Raw genomic sequence first — 14,516 nt, 5'->3', positions numbered from 1 at the left:
CTCCAACAATAGCTGTCTGGATGTATCTACAGTCTCTCTGTGGTTTTTTGGTAGCTATGTGTTGTTTATTCAGTGATGCCACATGTTTAAATTCTTCCAGACTTTTTCCTTGCATATTTCTCAGTATTGCCAGGCAGTTAGCAGAGACACATCTGTTTTAAGTCCATGCTGATCAGGTTATTGGAAGAGTTGGTCCATTCCAGTGAAGTAATTGGTTCTGTCTGAAGGTATCCTGAAGAAATTTGCCCTTTGCATAATTAGATGATGTTTGGCATGAACATTCCAGTGTCAATCTCTCACCCTGCTTCCCCTTTGACTGCTGCTGCAGCTGACTGTGTATGTGATTTGTAAACTTACTCTCCTTTGTTACAGGATGATGTGAGGCAGAAAGTGCATCTGAATACCTTTGGCTTCTTCAAGGATGGTTTCATGAGAGTCAATGTCAGCAACCTTTCTTTGAAGACACCGAAGGGCTATGACAAGAACAGTTTACCCGTAAGTTCCTTTGAGCCCAGTGACTGTGTTAAGCCTCCCTTGCACTGGAGGCCTTTGAGGTGTCAGACCCAAACTGGTGGTGCTGTTGCCTTTGCTCTCTTGCTGTGAGCTGTTGATGAGGATATGTATCATGAGAGTTATCCTCGAGCACTCTCCATTCTGCTTGAAGGATCAACGTTTAACTTAACAGATTCTCTGCTGAGCTCTATGTACATATCCACGACTTAGATTAGTTTCCTTAGCAGTCCTCTGATGTGATTTTTTTCACATTGTGTCCTGTTGCATTGCAGTTCATCTCGTGATCATTGTGTTAGTAGGTTTCCAGAACAGTGACAGTCTTATTTTTAGAGACATTACATGTTCTATAGCACATTATATTGGGGATTTTAATAGAGAAACTAAAATAGTAGCTCAAAAAACCCAGACCCAAGTTCTTACTCTTCTGCAGTTATAGAATCATAGAATGTTAAGGGGTTGGAATAGACATTATAGATCATCTAGTTCCTAGGCAGGGGCACCTCTCACCAGAGCAGAATTTGACAGATTCTTCTCAATTGTCTCATAGATTGGGTTCAGTTTGGATCGAACAAGAAATGATGGATTCTCCACTTACCTGGTAAGAGAAGTGAACTTGCTTTTCTAAGCTGGGACATCTCATAGTCTACCTTACTCTGGGAAGGGTTGGAAGAAACAAAAAAGGAAGGGGGCTTTAGACATGGGCAGGTTGCTGGAGTAAGAAAGGTAACCTCTACCCTGAGGGGACCATGTCCCATGTCTTATAAACCAGAGGACACTTCAGAGATGTTTTGCTCATGTTACCAGGATGAAGAAGTGGATTACTGTATCTTGAGAAGGAAACCAGAGCCAGATGTCTCTGTTGTAATCTTACTTCTGGACTTCTCAAGTGACGCGTGAGTAAATAGTGTACAGCACATTTTAAAGCTACTTCTTTAGCTGAAGATAACACCAGTGAGATTTCTGCAAGGGCTTGGAAAGCTGCTGTGCATGTAGTTTGTTTATGAGGGGGTTATATGTGTGTTGAGGGGAGGTGAGTAGAAGTAAAAAATGTGCAGTACAAAATGGTCCAACAATTCTTCCTACACGTTGGAGCATCAGGGGAAAGCATCCTACCTTAATTGTGCTGAAGGCATGAAGTTTTGGGTCACTTTTGCATCTCTTGCACTGAATATACCATTTTATTGTTTGTTTTGAATTATCTCTTGTATGGAAGTACCTTTGGGGCTGGTTTGCTTTTTTCTTTTCAAGATCAACTGTAACTGTTAGTGTGGAAATGTAGTTTCTAATGAGGCTAGCAAAGCTGGAGAAACTTTATTTTCTTGAGCTGCTCTTGTATTTGATGCAAAGAGTGTGACTCTTCCTACAGTGATCAGCTCAGTGCCAGGGTGATCTGGTGCTTGCCTGTTCTCTGTGGTAAAAACAAGTCAAGACAAGCTGATTTCCTTTATTGTGTGTATGTAGGCTGTGACAAATAGCTTCTTTATGAGTGTTGATGTACTTTCAGTTTGTAATAAAACCTCTTTGTTTCCTCAGTGTGAAAGTATGGTTCTCTGCAGAAGCTGCTTCTGTGTTACCTAAAATTTCATTTGTGTCTGAGGAAAACATTACTGCATTAAGTACCAAACCACTAAAAACTTCTGAGCCAAGCAGTGATTCTGGTCAAAATCCTCCAAATGCCAATGAAAATACAGGTGGGAGAGGTAAGGCTGCTAAACCTGTGAGTGCTCTCACTGCTAGTTTCTAGTTGCTGTGCATCCAGCACTGTGTTGTGGTCCTCTTCTGGGGTCCCTTTGGGGCTGGACTTTCTCCTGCTCAGTGATTTGTGTTCACCAGTCCTGTTGATCCAGCAGAGAGATAATGTGACTTCTGGAGACATTCAGTACTTGTAAGGAGGAGTTGGTTGTCTTTTGTCTAGCAAAAAGAAGGCTAAAGGGGGAATTTGTTAACCACCACCAACTAGTTGAAGGAGGGTTAGGAGAACAAGTATTTCAAACTATGTCTAGTAGTGGCAAACAGTGCAACCTGTGTTTCTTGCCCCTTATTAAGTCTTGGGCGTCTCAGATGGGATGTTAGGAGGGAATAAGGTTTTCCTTGGTAGGGATTCCAGCATTGTAGCAGGTCATTTGTGCAAACTGTAGGACCTCAATCTTTTGAGCTTTTAAACACTTGACTGCACAAAACCAGGGCCAACATGATACAGTGTTGACACCACTCATGCTTTGAGTCAGAAGTTGAACTAAGTATCTCCACAAGTTCTTTCCAGCCAATGTTTGTTCAAGTCTGTATGTATCTAAAGAGTTGAAATCTAGTTTTATCACCTAGATATGGGGAGGGAGAAGTAACTATACTAGTAAGCTTTCTTGGAGGCACAAGTCTTTGGCTTCCAGACCAGCAGACAAAGCAATTTTATAATCTCAGCTCCGATGGGATTAGCTCATGTTATCCCTTCCTGGCAGAGTTTAGATTTCAGATCAGACTGCTCAGCAGTCTGATCTGAAGTAGTCTGAGTCTGTCTTGGCCTGTCATGTTCATAAGCTTTGATAGCATTCAGAAGTTGGCACAGCTATTCTAACAAGTGAAGAACTAGTGTTGGATGGCACTGAAGATAACTGATCTGACAGCTGTAGTTTTGCTTTTTCTTGTGTAAAAACTGTAGCATGCACATGGGCTGTGCACTGAGGTGTGGGAGCCAAAAGCAAAACTTGAGTCTTGAACTTCTGCTTCCTGGTAGAATGGGATGACCTTGTGTTTGAAAAGCTTCTTATAGGAGTAGAGTGAAACTGTGAATTTGACATGGTGCTCTACTGAAGGCTCGTGTCAGCTCAAGTTTATCAAGGTCAGAACAGATACTGACTTGGCAGGTCACCTGTAGTTTTGTTTGTGTTGTTACTGGCACCTTACATACTGAGGAAAAACTGAGAAGTTTTTCCTGCCCCAGAGTTAATTAGGACTTCGACATGTTTGTCAGGCTACATATTAATGTCCAGATTAAGATTAGCCAGTGAGATTAGCAGTACTCAGTCATAACATGAAAAGCCATAGCGGTAACCTGGATCTGCAGTAGGTCATCTGCCTCCTGCACTGCTGCTACTGGAGGGATTGGAAAGACTTCCGGGGTAGACTTTTGTAGAAGGTACAGAAGCCTATCCTAGTGTTGGAGGATGCATTCAGAATGAATGCTAGCTTTGGGAAGAGTCCTGTGAGAGTAAGGAGAGACTGGGAGAGCATCTCTGTTAATGATTAGCTAGGAACCTGCCACGCAGATAAGTGTAGGAAGATGTGAGTAAGGTATTGGCAGCGTGTAAAAGGTGATAGTCTCTGAGGATGTCTAAATGCAAACACTAAATGTACCATTCATACTTCTGTCTTTAGGTAGGAAGTCCAAACGAAGTACAACATCCTCCCAGGTAAGAAATTCTCTGCAGTTCTCTTTGATAAAGAACCTGAGGGAATATTCCAGTCTAATCATAGCCAGAAAGTGGAGAGTGTTTTCTGTTGCTCTCAGCCTCCACTGTAAATATACAGAATGCAGTTTTGATTGTCTGGTTGATGTGTTGGTTACCTGTTTAAAAAAATCTGAATGTCTCTTTTTTTCTTTTCCCAGAACATAATAGAACAAGTACATCCTGTTCACAATGACAAAGAAACTTTCTCATTTCAGGTAGGGTGTCTGTCAGTGTCTAAACTTAATGTGTGTAGACAGTTCCTTCACTGTACTGCTTTGTGAAAAGTAAGAGTCTGGCATAGATGTCTCTCTGACAGCTCAGTAAATTTTGGAGTGGACTTTTGTTAAGAATCAGTGATGGAAACCTCTTTCTTCATAAGGCGTGGGAGGTGCTTTAAGCTGGCTTTGGTGTGATGCTGTCCTAAATATCATAGCCTGTGAGCCTCAGGGTATTAAAGTTTACTGTGATGCCACTTAGTGCATACAGATTGCTAATAACAACTAGCTGTGACCTGACTGATGACTCACTTCAGGGGAAGACACTGTGTGAAACCAGATGAATGCTTTGTTTCAGTGCCCTGGTTCTCTTGTGATGGTTGGTTACTATAAAACAAACACTTGAGATTACAATTCTGTTATCTGACACAAATCACAATTGGGGGAGGAACAGAAAAGCTGCTTATGCTTTAGGGCAAGTGTGGTCAAAATTTTATCCTTCACCATGTTAAACAGAAGACACTTCTTGTTACCTTTTCTCTGTGGTGAACAGAGTTAAACACGGAGACTTAAAAGGCTTGAATTGTCAGTGCATAATCCTACATAGGTGCAATGATTTTGCATCTGGAATTCTATTGAAACTTCCATATCTGCTGCTGTCCTCACTCAGAACAGCATGTTTGCTGAAAGGCACCAGCTGACCCCAAGTGACTGACTTCCTTCATGCTTCAGTAGCTCCTTCCCAGAGCAACCCTGTGGTGAATGAGAGGAATGCTGACTTTCCTATTCCTTCTTTTCAGTTCTCTTTTAACATCAGCTCCGATAGCCAAGAAGGTCTCTACAGCCTATATTTCCATAAGTGTGCTGACAAGGATGGGCCAGCTAATGATCAGCTGCTATTTAGTCTTGATGTGAGTATGACTTCTCAAGTATAATTAACTCATTTTCCCAGACTGCAACATACAAGTTTCAACTGCAGCTTGTAACCAAGCACACACTGCTTGGGGTGGGAAGTGATTCAGAGCTGTGCATTAATCTCTGCAGTGGCATTTCTGAAAGAAGCAACTACTTTAAAAATACTCAAAATACTAGTTTTGCAGAAGTGTCTGAAAATCTGAAGACTGAGTGTGGCCTGGGTTCAGTCTGCACCCTTGTGACTAGATGCTGTAATGAGATGGGAGCTAAAACAGCTGTTTGTTTTGCTGCACTCAAACCCCATGTTTTTCTTTCCACAATTGCAGGTATTACTGCAATTAGTTACTAAGACAAGGCTGTTACTGCAATCTCAGTTGTTTATATTTGTGAGTTCAGTGGTTTTGCTTGTTCTGACCTAATTAAAGATGTTTTTATGGCAATATGTTCTAGCAGATGTCTCATCTCTTTTGACATCCGAGGGTTCAGTCCTATGGTTTTTTTGAGCATTATCACAGCTCAGGTTTTCCTTTTTTTCTCTTTCCTGAGCTTGTGCTGGTGTATAATGAGCTAGTCTGGTATGAATCCTCTCACTGACTGAGGTAACTCAACCAGATCAGACACCTGAACTGTTTGGTTGTGTTGACTCTACTGCAAGACAACATGTAGGTGATAAAACTTAGCAGCCCTAAGTTAACTCACACTAGGCTGCTTGAAACCTCCTCCTGAAGTTACAGCTTTATAAGACCAACTTTTTGAGTTGTTGTTTGTTGGCTTAACCTGCTGAAGAAATTGGAAGGAGAAGAAAACCTAACTGATGTGCTTGGATGTACCTAGAGAAGCAGGACAGTTTCAGTACTGCAAACCACTCGATGCATTGTTTTGTTGAAGTCCTAGTACATATAACCAAGCCACTCAGGGGCATAAATAGAATGCTAAACAAAGCTTCTGTTTTCTCAGTCACTGGATAATGGGCTGACAGCCTATTGTAGATACTGTTTCTGAGTCAAAGGTGGGCAAACAGGTTTGGTAGAGAGAACAACTGTTCTTTGGGAAAATTACTTTGCTTTTCTAAATTATGTTGCATAACTGAAGAATTGTTTTTCAAGGACATTATTGCTGTGGGAGTAATTTTGCAAAATGTCTTGTGATTGTTGAGGGTAAAGAGTTGGTTTTGTTTTTTTTTGTTTGAGTCTCATAACGGTTGCAGCTTCAGAAAAGCTCATTTTAGAGGAGTGAGTTTGATTGTGACATGTAATTGTTAACTCAGATCTTTAACAAAATGTTTAATATTCAGATAGAAATTACGGAGAAGAACCCTGAAAGCTACCTCTCAGCAGGTGAAATCCCACTGCCAAAACTTTACATTTCTATGGCTCTCTTCTTTTTCCTGTCTGGGGCTGTGTGGATCCACATACTTCGTAAACGCAGGTAAGCAGTTTTAGTTCAGTCAGTGACAGGTAGAGACCTACCTTCTTTGGTTATTATTCCTCTTCTTATAGTGCCCAATTCACAGTCAGATTTTGTCACTTAAGTCTTCAAATGTGGCTCTGTATTATATGCTGAATACACTCAAGTTTATATTTGAAAGCAGCTGCTTCAGTGAGTATTGTTGTTGCAGACTGTTGTTCTAAAGTTTCCCATTTTTATGTTAAAATTCCTCATGTAGTTTACATATATTGTGGCAAAAACCAGGCAGGAAATTCCTGTAGTTGATGTCAAAAGGAGAACACTATTTGAAAGTAAATGACAAGAAAAACTTGATCACTTTTTTCATATGGGAAATGGCAAATTATGGCAGTAGAGAGCCATAAATATCTTGATTGTGGTAGGAATTCTGAACTGAAAACCATGCTGCCTCAGAGTTAAAGCATAGCAACAAAAGCCAGGAGCACCTGTGGTTCTGTTTTGCCTTTCCCTCTCCCTTAGTCTGAAGTTCACTAGAACACCTGGTGATTTGGTAGTTTGAAGTTCATTTGGTGATCAGATGATTTGGTAGTCTGGAGGTCACCTGGTGATGTGGTGTCACTTGGGGGTGAAGGGCAGAGTGATACATGTTGGAATTATGTTGAGCAGATTTTCTAACAGTTACAATCTATATGTACAAGATGTTCCTATGAATTCCTGTTTTTAATTAACCCAGATATTAAAAATCAGGGTTGTAGATCATGTAGTTGTAACGTTGTTCAGAATTTTGTAGAAACTTGCACTGCAATAAATATCTTTAGGAAACTGCAGTTTTTACTTCTGGCTTTTAATTGATGCTCTTCCTTCTTTTCTTTCTTCCCAGAAATGATGTGTTTAAGATTCACTGGCTAATGGCAGCTCTTCCTTTCACAAAATCGCTGTCGTTGGTCTTCCATGCGGTATGTATAGCTCTCTGCCTGAAGTCATTCTGCTGGGAAGGAGAAACAGGGAATCCAGGGCATGCTGTTAGGGAAATCTGCTTTGGAGAGGGCAGAGAACAGGAGGAGAACTGTCCTTAATACTGAAGCATTAGAACTGAACTGCAGCTGTTTGGTGGAAGTGATTCAGTTTTCATCACCCAATCTCACTTTAAATACAATGGAGATCATGGCCTGACGTGTTGAAGCAGAAACAGTTGAGGGTTGAATGAGTTCCACAGATTCTAATGTTCTGGCCATCTGGGGCTGGTCTGGAAGTTTGAACTGTGCTGCTGCTTCAGCTCCATGGCTGGCAGTAAATATCAATGGATGGAAACCATGATGAATGTTTGCAAAATTCAGGGGCACTACTACAGATCAAGTATTATGATGTACTGCACCAGACCTCACCTCATCAGCTTTAAGACCTTGCATACATAAAGTCTCTGTTGGATTGTATTGACTTTGCCTTTTTACTGGAAAGATCTCATAAATAAAGACAATGACAAGCATTGAATCCTTCAGTGTTTGTCCCAGCCATGATCTTCACCTTCATGTTCATTTTTGGAGTCTAACCAATTGAATCTGACTTCCAGTGACAATGAAACTAGAAAGCCTAACTTGCAGCTGAACTTGAACAATGAATGAATAAAAAGGTGTTCCAAATGCAGTTGTTTCATTACAGCTAAGCATGGGAGTTGTGTGGGAAGGATATAGGTTGGATGAGATATATCCACTAGCACTTAGGAGCTAGAGCAAATGGAAATGAGCTCATTGTTGCTAAACAAAACTAGAATGTGTTGGGAGGAAGTGTGCTCTAAATGGCAGAGCTGGGTTTGTACACACTGGTTGGAAAGTGAAACTTACAGTGGCTGTCAGCAGACCTGTTTTATTGAGGGTGGGTGCTGAGAGCAGCTCTCAAAGTGCTGTGTTTTCTGCTTCCAGATCGACTATCACTACATCTCGTCTCAGGGGTTTCCTATTGAAGGCTGGGCTGTTGTTTATTACATCACTCACCTGTGAGTATGTTAGAAGATTGATGTGAGAGATTCAAACAATGGAATGAATTCCCCGTGGGGCTGCTTCCCTCCTGAGTAAACTGGGAAATTGTTGTCTTCTCATTCAGACCACAGTACCAAAGAATCAGCAATCAGCCCTGTGTGAAGGGGAAAGCTCCACTTATCCAGAGGGCAGCTGCAGAGAATTGGCACTTCTGCGGGTGGGGGAGTAAAAGGATAACAAATGCTTTGCTTCTCTTTGTTCACACCAATATTCAAGTCTCTAATTTGCTCTTGGTGTGAATGGTAAGAGGGTACAGCTGCCAGTGTTTGCTGCTGTTCCTGATGGTGAATGGATGACTCCCCCAGGAAAAATTGCCTATATTGACAGTTGTGAATGAAGCCTAATATTGCTCTGTGATCCACAGTTGTAAGCAAGTACATCTGCTTCACTATTGTGGGATGGATAAGTGCTTGCCAAAATTATGAATAGCAAAGCATTTGTTTGGGTTTGTGGCTTTACTGGTTGTGGGAGAGAACCTGGGCAGAAGAGGAAGTGTGATAATATAAGGTCTCTCACTGCAATGTCTGTTTCTTTTCCAGACTGAAGGGTGCTCTTCTGTTCATCACTATTGCCCTCATTGGCACAGGTTGGGCTTTCATTAAACACATCCTGTCAGATAAAGACAAAAAAATATTCATGATTGTCATCCCCCTTCAGGTGAGGGCTGAGCTCTGTCGGTACTTCTGTCTTGTGGGATTGCTGCTTGTGCAGACTGGAAAAGGCTGTGAAAGCTTCACGAAATACCACATAATTCTTGCTTGTATGAGCCTGTTGGTTACAATATAAGTTGAGCTCGAATTTTCCTGAGCTGCTTCTACAGTTCCTTCTGTGATTTTCCACACTTTTCTCCCTATATTAAGCATGAGATGATGGTGATCAAATAGTTTCAGCAAATGAACAGCTGGCTATAAGGAAAGTGTATTCTTGCTGGGACAAAACTTGGACTGGAAAACAGTACTAAACTGCTAAGCAGAAGAATTAAATGGAAGTTATCACTTCTGAAATGTCTTTATGGGAGAAAAAATTAGGGAAAACCAAGACTTGTAGACCCATCGGGTCTGAGCAAAACTCTCCTGGTATTTTCAAAGTGAGCAGTGCTTGTCTCTTACTACAGGAGCTGAAGTACACAGGAGAACAGCACTTCTGTTTCTTGATGTAGGTGGTAGAAGGGTTTTTCCAGCTCTCCAGGTGAAATGCTTTAGCCAGCTGCAAAACCAGAAGTATATAAATTACTGTTTGAGGCTCTTACAGAGCTTAGGTGTGGAGCACAAAAGATGGTCAATGACCAGTCTGAATTATGGGCTTCATTTAGAATGATGTGTTTAAACTATTGACTGTGTGTGTCACAGTGTTCTGTTTCAGTAGATAGATTTTGCTCTTTTTATCTCTACTGCTCTAGTAGATTCTGCACAGTATATAACAAAGAGAACTCCTTTCTGAACGTCAGCAGAAATAAGTTCCAATCAGTTTTATTTCTGTAAGTCTTGTGAAGGTGCTGCTGAATGTGTGACTTTGTTGATGTAGAGCTGTGGAAAACTTATTGTTGTTACTGAAGGGGTTTTTGCTGAAGTGGCAGCTCACATCTAGTGTCTCCTTGGAGTAGGTTCCTGTAGCCATGAAGCATGTCTTGTTGTGTAGGTACTGGCAAACGTGGCATACATCATCATAGAGTCAACAGAAGAGGGGACAACTGAATATGGACTGTGGAAAGAAATCCTTTTCCTGGTAGACTTGCTATGCTGTGGAGCCATCCTGTTTCCAGTGGTATGGTGAGTTGCTGAATGTGTTGTGTGGTTGCTGAGCCCTGATGGCTTGAGCTGTTTCTGAACTAATGGGCATTGGCAGCTCGTTAGAACTGCAGATACTGCCAAAGCAAGAGAAGTCAAGCATTCTGTCCACTTTTTTAAACCTTACCACTTAACACTTCAATGTTGTGGAAGATACAACATGTTTTGGGGATGTTAGAGTGAGGATAAGGTAAGGTGGGTGGTGATTTAAATGCGGCCAGCACTGTAGGTGCTTCTGCAACTTGGAGTTTAGCAGAAGTGCTGACTCTCTAAATTGAAAAATGGGATTTTGCTTCACTGACTGATTGGAAACTAGACTGCTAAATTTTTGAAGAACAGCTCTGTCTAAGATCAGGGCTGCCTTCAAGCAGAGTAGCTGCATGTTTATTTGACTGTTTAGAAGGAATAATCCCACAGGGAGCATTTCCCCGCCCTTCCTTCCACTCCACTTGGCAAGTAATAATGTTGGTTATATAAAACTCGACCAAAACACAGATAATTCAGATAAACACTATTGTTGCTTCTTGCCAGTTAGCCAGAACATTTATCTTCTAAATTCATTTTGTCTTAATTGGATAAACAGCTGGGTTGAAAGGAGGATATGAAGAAGCTTCTGGCTCCTTGGTTAGTAAACACAATATTCTTCCTTTTCTCCTGTATTTCCATGATCTTTTTTTTCTGAAATGCAGACTAGATAAATGTCTGGTAACATGTCATCACTCTGGAGTGTATAATTCTTTAGTTTTTCAGAGAACTGTGTTGCTCAGTAGATGGAAATAAGCTTCAGCTTGATTTGTGAGGGTGGGTTTCAGCTGTCCTTACCTCCCAATTGTCCTCTGTGTACAGGCAAAGCATTACACAGTCTTGATGGCCTTCTGCCAAGGCTGGGAAATGTCTTCCAAGAAATTTGCACTACCCACTTGTCTCTTCCTCTGCTCCAGTCAAAATGTTGCAGCTTTTCTGAGGTCGAAAGCGTTTGGGCATGGTAAATAGAACTGCAGGGATATTTAATTGCAGAGAGACTCAGATCTCTTGTGATAAAGGTGACTTCTGCAGTCACAGCTTTTGTTACCTACTGCTGGAATCCATATGCCCAACCTATTGATAGGCTGGTGCAAAACCTACTTTCCATAAAGGAATTGTGTCTGAAGAACAAATGGATTTGTGTGAACTGTTCTGTAACGGTTTAGAGTATGCAACCAGTGTTCCTGCATTGCCATGGTGCCAACATAAACTGACAGTGAAGCCCCTGACATAAAATCCTGCCCCTTTTTCATCTGGATAGTGTCACTGCAGCTGGTGGGATGACTCATGTGAGCAAGGTGACTAAGACTTGGCCCCTAAATTTACATTCTTTCAGGGTAGCTTCTGTTACATAAGTTGCCTATGTAGACATGTAAGCTGTAATCAACTATTTAAATGAAAAGAGCTTAAAAGAGCAGTAAGATGCCAAATGCTTGGCAGTACCCTGAACAGTAGCTCAGCTTAATTTTACAAGTGCAAAGCATTATGCTGGAAAATGCCCCAGTTTCTCCCTCTGCTCCCTCCCTCCCACAAAGCTTTCTGTAGGCTGAAGTAGGTTTTAGCAATCTGCTCTCTTAATCCCAAGGAAATTGAGATACTTGAGCTAACTGCCTGAGCCAGGGGCACGAGGGTGAAATATGTGCAAGTGCCAAGCATAGTTAATTATGAGCATACCCCAGCCATAAAGAGCTAACAAAGCTTGTCATTATTCTGGAGGAGTGCAGTGAAAAGGGAGTGTAAAACTTACAGCTAATTATTCTTTTTCCTTATTTCTATTTTTCAGGTCAATAAGACATTTACAGGAGGCTTCAGCAACAGATGGGAAAGGCAAGTAATCTGTAATGTTTTATGGTACACATCATGAGATAATGCCAGAATTTCAAACATGTGATGCTAATTTAAAATGTGTAAACGAAAACTATAAATCTGCACTGTATTAGTGTCACTCTGCTTTTCCTCAGTGGGCTTGTGGGAATAACTTCTGGAAAATTACCTTTTTCTAGAATTGCTTTCACTATCAGAACTTGTATGTGTAGCTCATTCTCTGCTACTTGCACAGCCCTTGGTGCTCGAGCTATATGTGACACCTAGAGCAAATCATCTTCACAGACTTGCCATTTTTTCTTACTGGAGTGTTCAGAAGCAGAACTGGAAATGAATTCCAGAATTGCTGACTATTAGTCAAAAGAGACCCTCTTATTTCAATTTCTCCAGAAATCTGTTCCTGACAAAATAGAGGCAAACAAACAACTTGGCATGCAGTGTGGCACAGTTCTTGCCTTGTCCATGTTTGTACAGCAGCTCCAAGGGCTGCTGGTGGAAAGTGGAGTTCTGTTTATTGTAGCAGTGCAAATGAGGTGATGGATGGAAAGGCAGCCCAAATACAGCTTCTGTATGTGTGCTTTTCCTGCCTTATCTGCTCACTTCTTCTGAGGTAGTTCCTCAGCTGGCTGCAGATGTGAGCTGTGGAGCATAGCCCTGGCTTCCCTGGAAGCAGGGAGTCATTTCCATCATCTGTCCTTTGATGGCTTATTCTTCTTGAAAGCTTTATTTGTGGAAGGTCATTTGTTGGCAAGAGCCTTCCAACCCAGTTTTATCCTTTAACTCTTGTCTCTCTGGAGACAGCCTCCTGGGTCTGGCTGCTTCTTCCTGCCATTTCCTTGGCTTCCACTGATAATTGCATTTCAGTGCAGATTCTTTCTGTACTCTTAACAGGTGAAGTATGAGGCTGGGTATTAAACTCACCTCTGTAAACCACAAAGTAGGTATTTGTTTTGCCATCTGTTAAATTGAAACAATACTTGGGATGAGATCAACATGAGGATTTTTGATGTTCCAAGCTGTTAAAAAACCCCTAACAACAAGCATACACACAGAGAGAAGAAAACCCTCCATACTTAATGGTGGAAAAATTAATTTCTTGTAGAAACAAATGTCAGAGGTAATAATAGAACATGAATGTTATTGGTAGCTTTCTGTCAGTGTGTCACTTGGGTTCAGTGACATTCATTGATGAATTTGTTTTTCCTTGTCCACTGATCATATGTTCTGGAGTATTTATGCTCTTACTGTTAAAATGTCTGCTTAAATTTAGATACAGTCTAAAATGTCTTTTGTACTGTCTTCAGTCTTCTGAACTGAGGACTTTGCATGTGTAAGTCCTGGTTCTTGCTGAAGCCACCATGTGTGACTGGAGCTGGAGTTCAGTTTGCCTGTAACTGAGGCAGAAGTGCTGGCACTGAGCATGCAGCAGCTGGTGCTCAGAACTGAGACACAAACCCTCCAGATCCATGTGGCCCTAGGTGATCCCCCCAGCACTCGATGGTTCTTATCACAAGATGGTGCTATGGAGTTTGCTGGACTTCATCCTGAACGAAGGAGAGAAGTGAGGTGGCCAACAGCAAGGACATGCAGTGTAAAGTCTGGATCTGTCCACTATCCTTCATAATGGGTGGAATCTGGGTCTGAGCAAACCCAAGCAGTTCTGAAGGATGCACTGTCGTGTGTAATGGAGGCAAAAGAAAATGGGAATTTGAGAGGAACTGGCTGTGCCTTTACAGCTAGTCAGTGCTATACAGAGTAGCCCTTAAGGACTGTTTTAATCCTCTGTTTTGTTCTCCACGGGTAGTGGTGCTCTTTATCCTGAACATTGCTTGTGAATCACCTACTGCTGTTACCAGCTTTACCTGCTGGTGTTACCATCTGGTCGTGCAGATCCTGCATGCTCAGTAGCTGTGTGTTGAGAGGGACTTAGCAACTGGGTTATGCTACAGTGATAATAAAAGAATAGCTAAGGAAGAGATTTCAGGGAAAACATTGCATAGGCTGACAGCAGATTGTGGCCAGGAGAAGCCACAGTGCTGGGACTCACTTGTGAAACACAATCTGGTTCGACTATTTAGAGGATGTTGATAGAGCCCACGGGGAGCAAGTGAATGGCAACGTGAAGCCAGAAGCAGAATGTTACCTAATGATGTCGTGCTGCTGGTTGAGAAAACAAAAAGTGATTTGGTTGCACTGTAGTAAGGTAAAATCATTCATGTTAGGCTCATCAGTGAATAGTCTTGACTAGAACTGCATCCTCTTCCCTGTGTAGGCTTCCCTTGGAGGCCCTGACTGCAGAGGTGCTGCTCAGTGTCAACTTCTCTTGAGAAAAACAGGTTCAGCACTAAC

At 41.7% G+C, this 14,516-nt stretch overlaps 1 protein-coding gene across 1 annotated transcript in view; it reads left to right on the top strand.

The window, feature by feature from the left end:
- Nucleotides 1-366: 366 nt before the first annotated feature.
- GPR107 (G protein-coupled receptor 107) overlaps nt 367-14,516 on the top strand; it is a gene marked incomplete at its 5' end in the record, with an annotated part of 27,569 nt that continues 13,419 nt past the window's right edge. The window contains 13 exons of the mRNA XM_009071827.1: nt 367-495; nt 1,061-1,111; nt 1,318-1,406; nt 2,047-2,213; nt 3,886-3,920; nt 4,118-4,174; nt 4,975-5,085; nt 6,384-6,517; nt 7,377-7,452; nt 8,416-8,489; nt 9,072-9,189; nt 10,171-10,301; nt 12,127-12,170. Coding sequence (XP_009070075.1) covers nt 367-495; nt 1,061-1,111; nt 1,318-1,406; nt 2,047-2,213; nt 3,886-3,920; nt 4,118-4,174; nt 4,975-5,085; nt 6,384-6,517; nt 7,377-7,452; nt 8,416-8,489; nt 9,072-9,189; nt 10,171-10,301; nt 12,127-12,170 — 1,216 coding nt within the window. The remainder of the gene's footprint in view (nt 496-1,060; nt 1,112-1,317; nt 1,407-2,046; nt 2,214-3,885; nt 3,921-4,117; nt 4,175-4,974; nt 5,086-6,383; nt 6,518-7,376; nt 7,453-8,415; nt 8,490-9,071; nt 9,190-10,170; nt 10,302-12,126; nt 12,171-14,516) is intronic.

This window comes from Acanthisitta chloris, unplaced genomic scaffold, assembly GCF_000695815.1.
Source record: "Acanthisitta chloris isolate BGI_N310 unplaced genomic scaffold, ASM69581v1 scaffold18103, whole genome shotgun sequence".
NCBI lineage: Eukaryota > Metazoa > Chordata > Aves > Passeriformes > Acanthisittidae > Acanthisitta > Acanthisitta chloris.
Note: the sequence above shows the minus strand (reverse complement) of the source record. Positions and strands in the feature narration are given on the sequence as shown.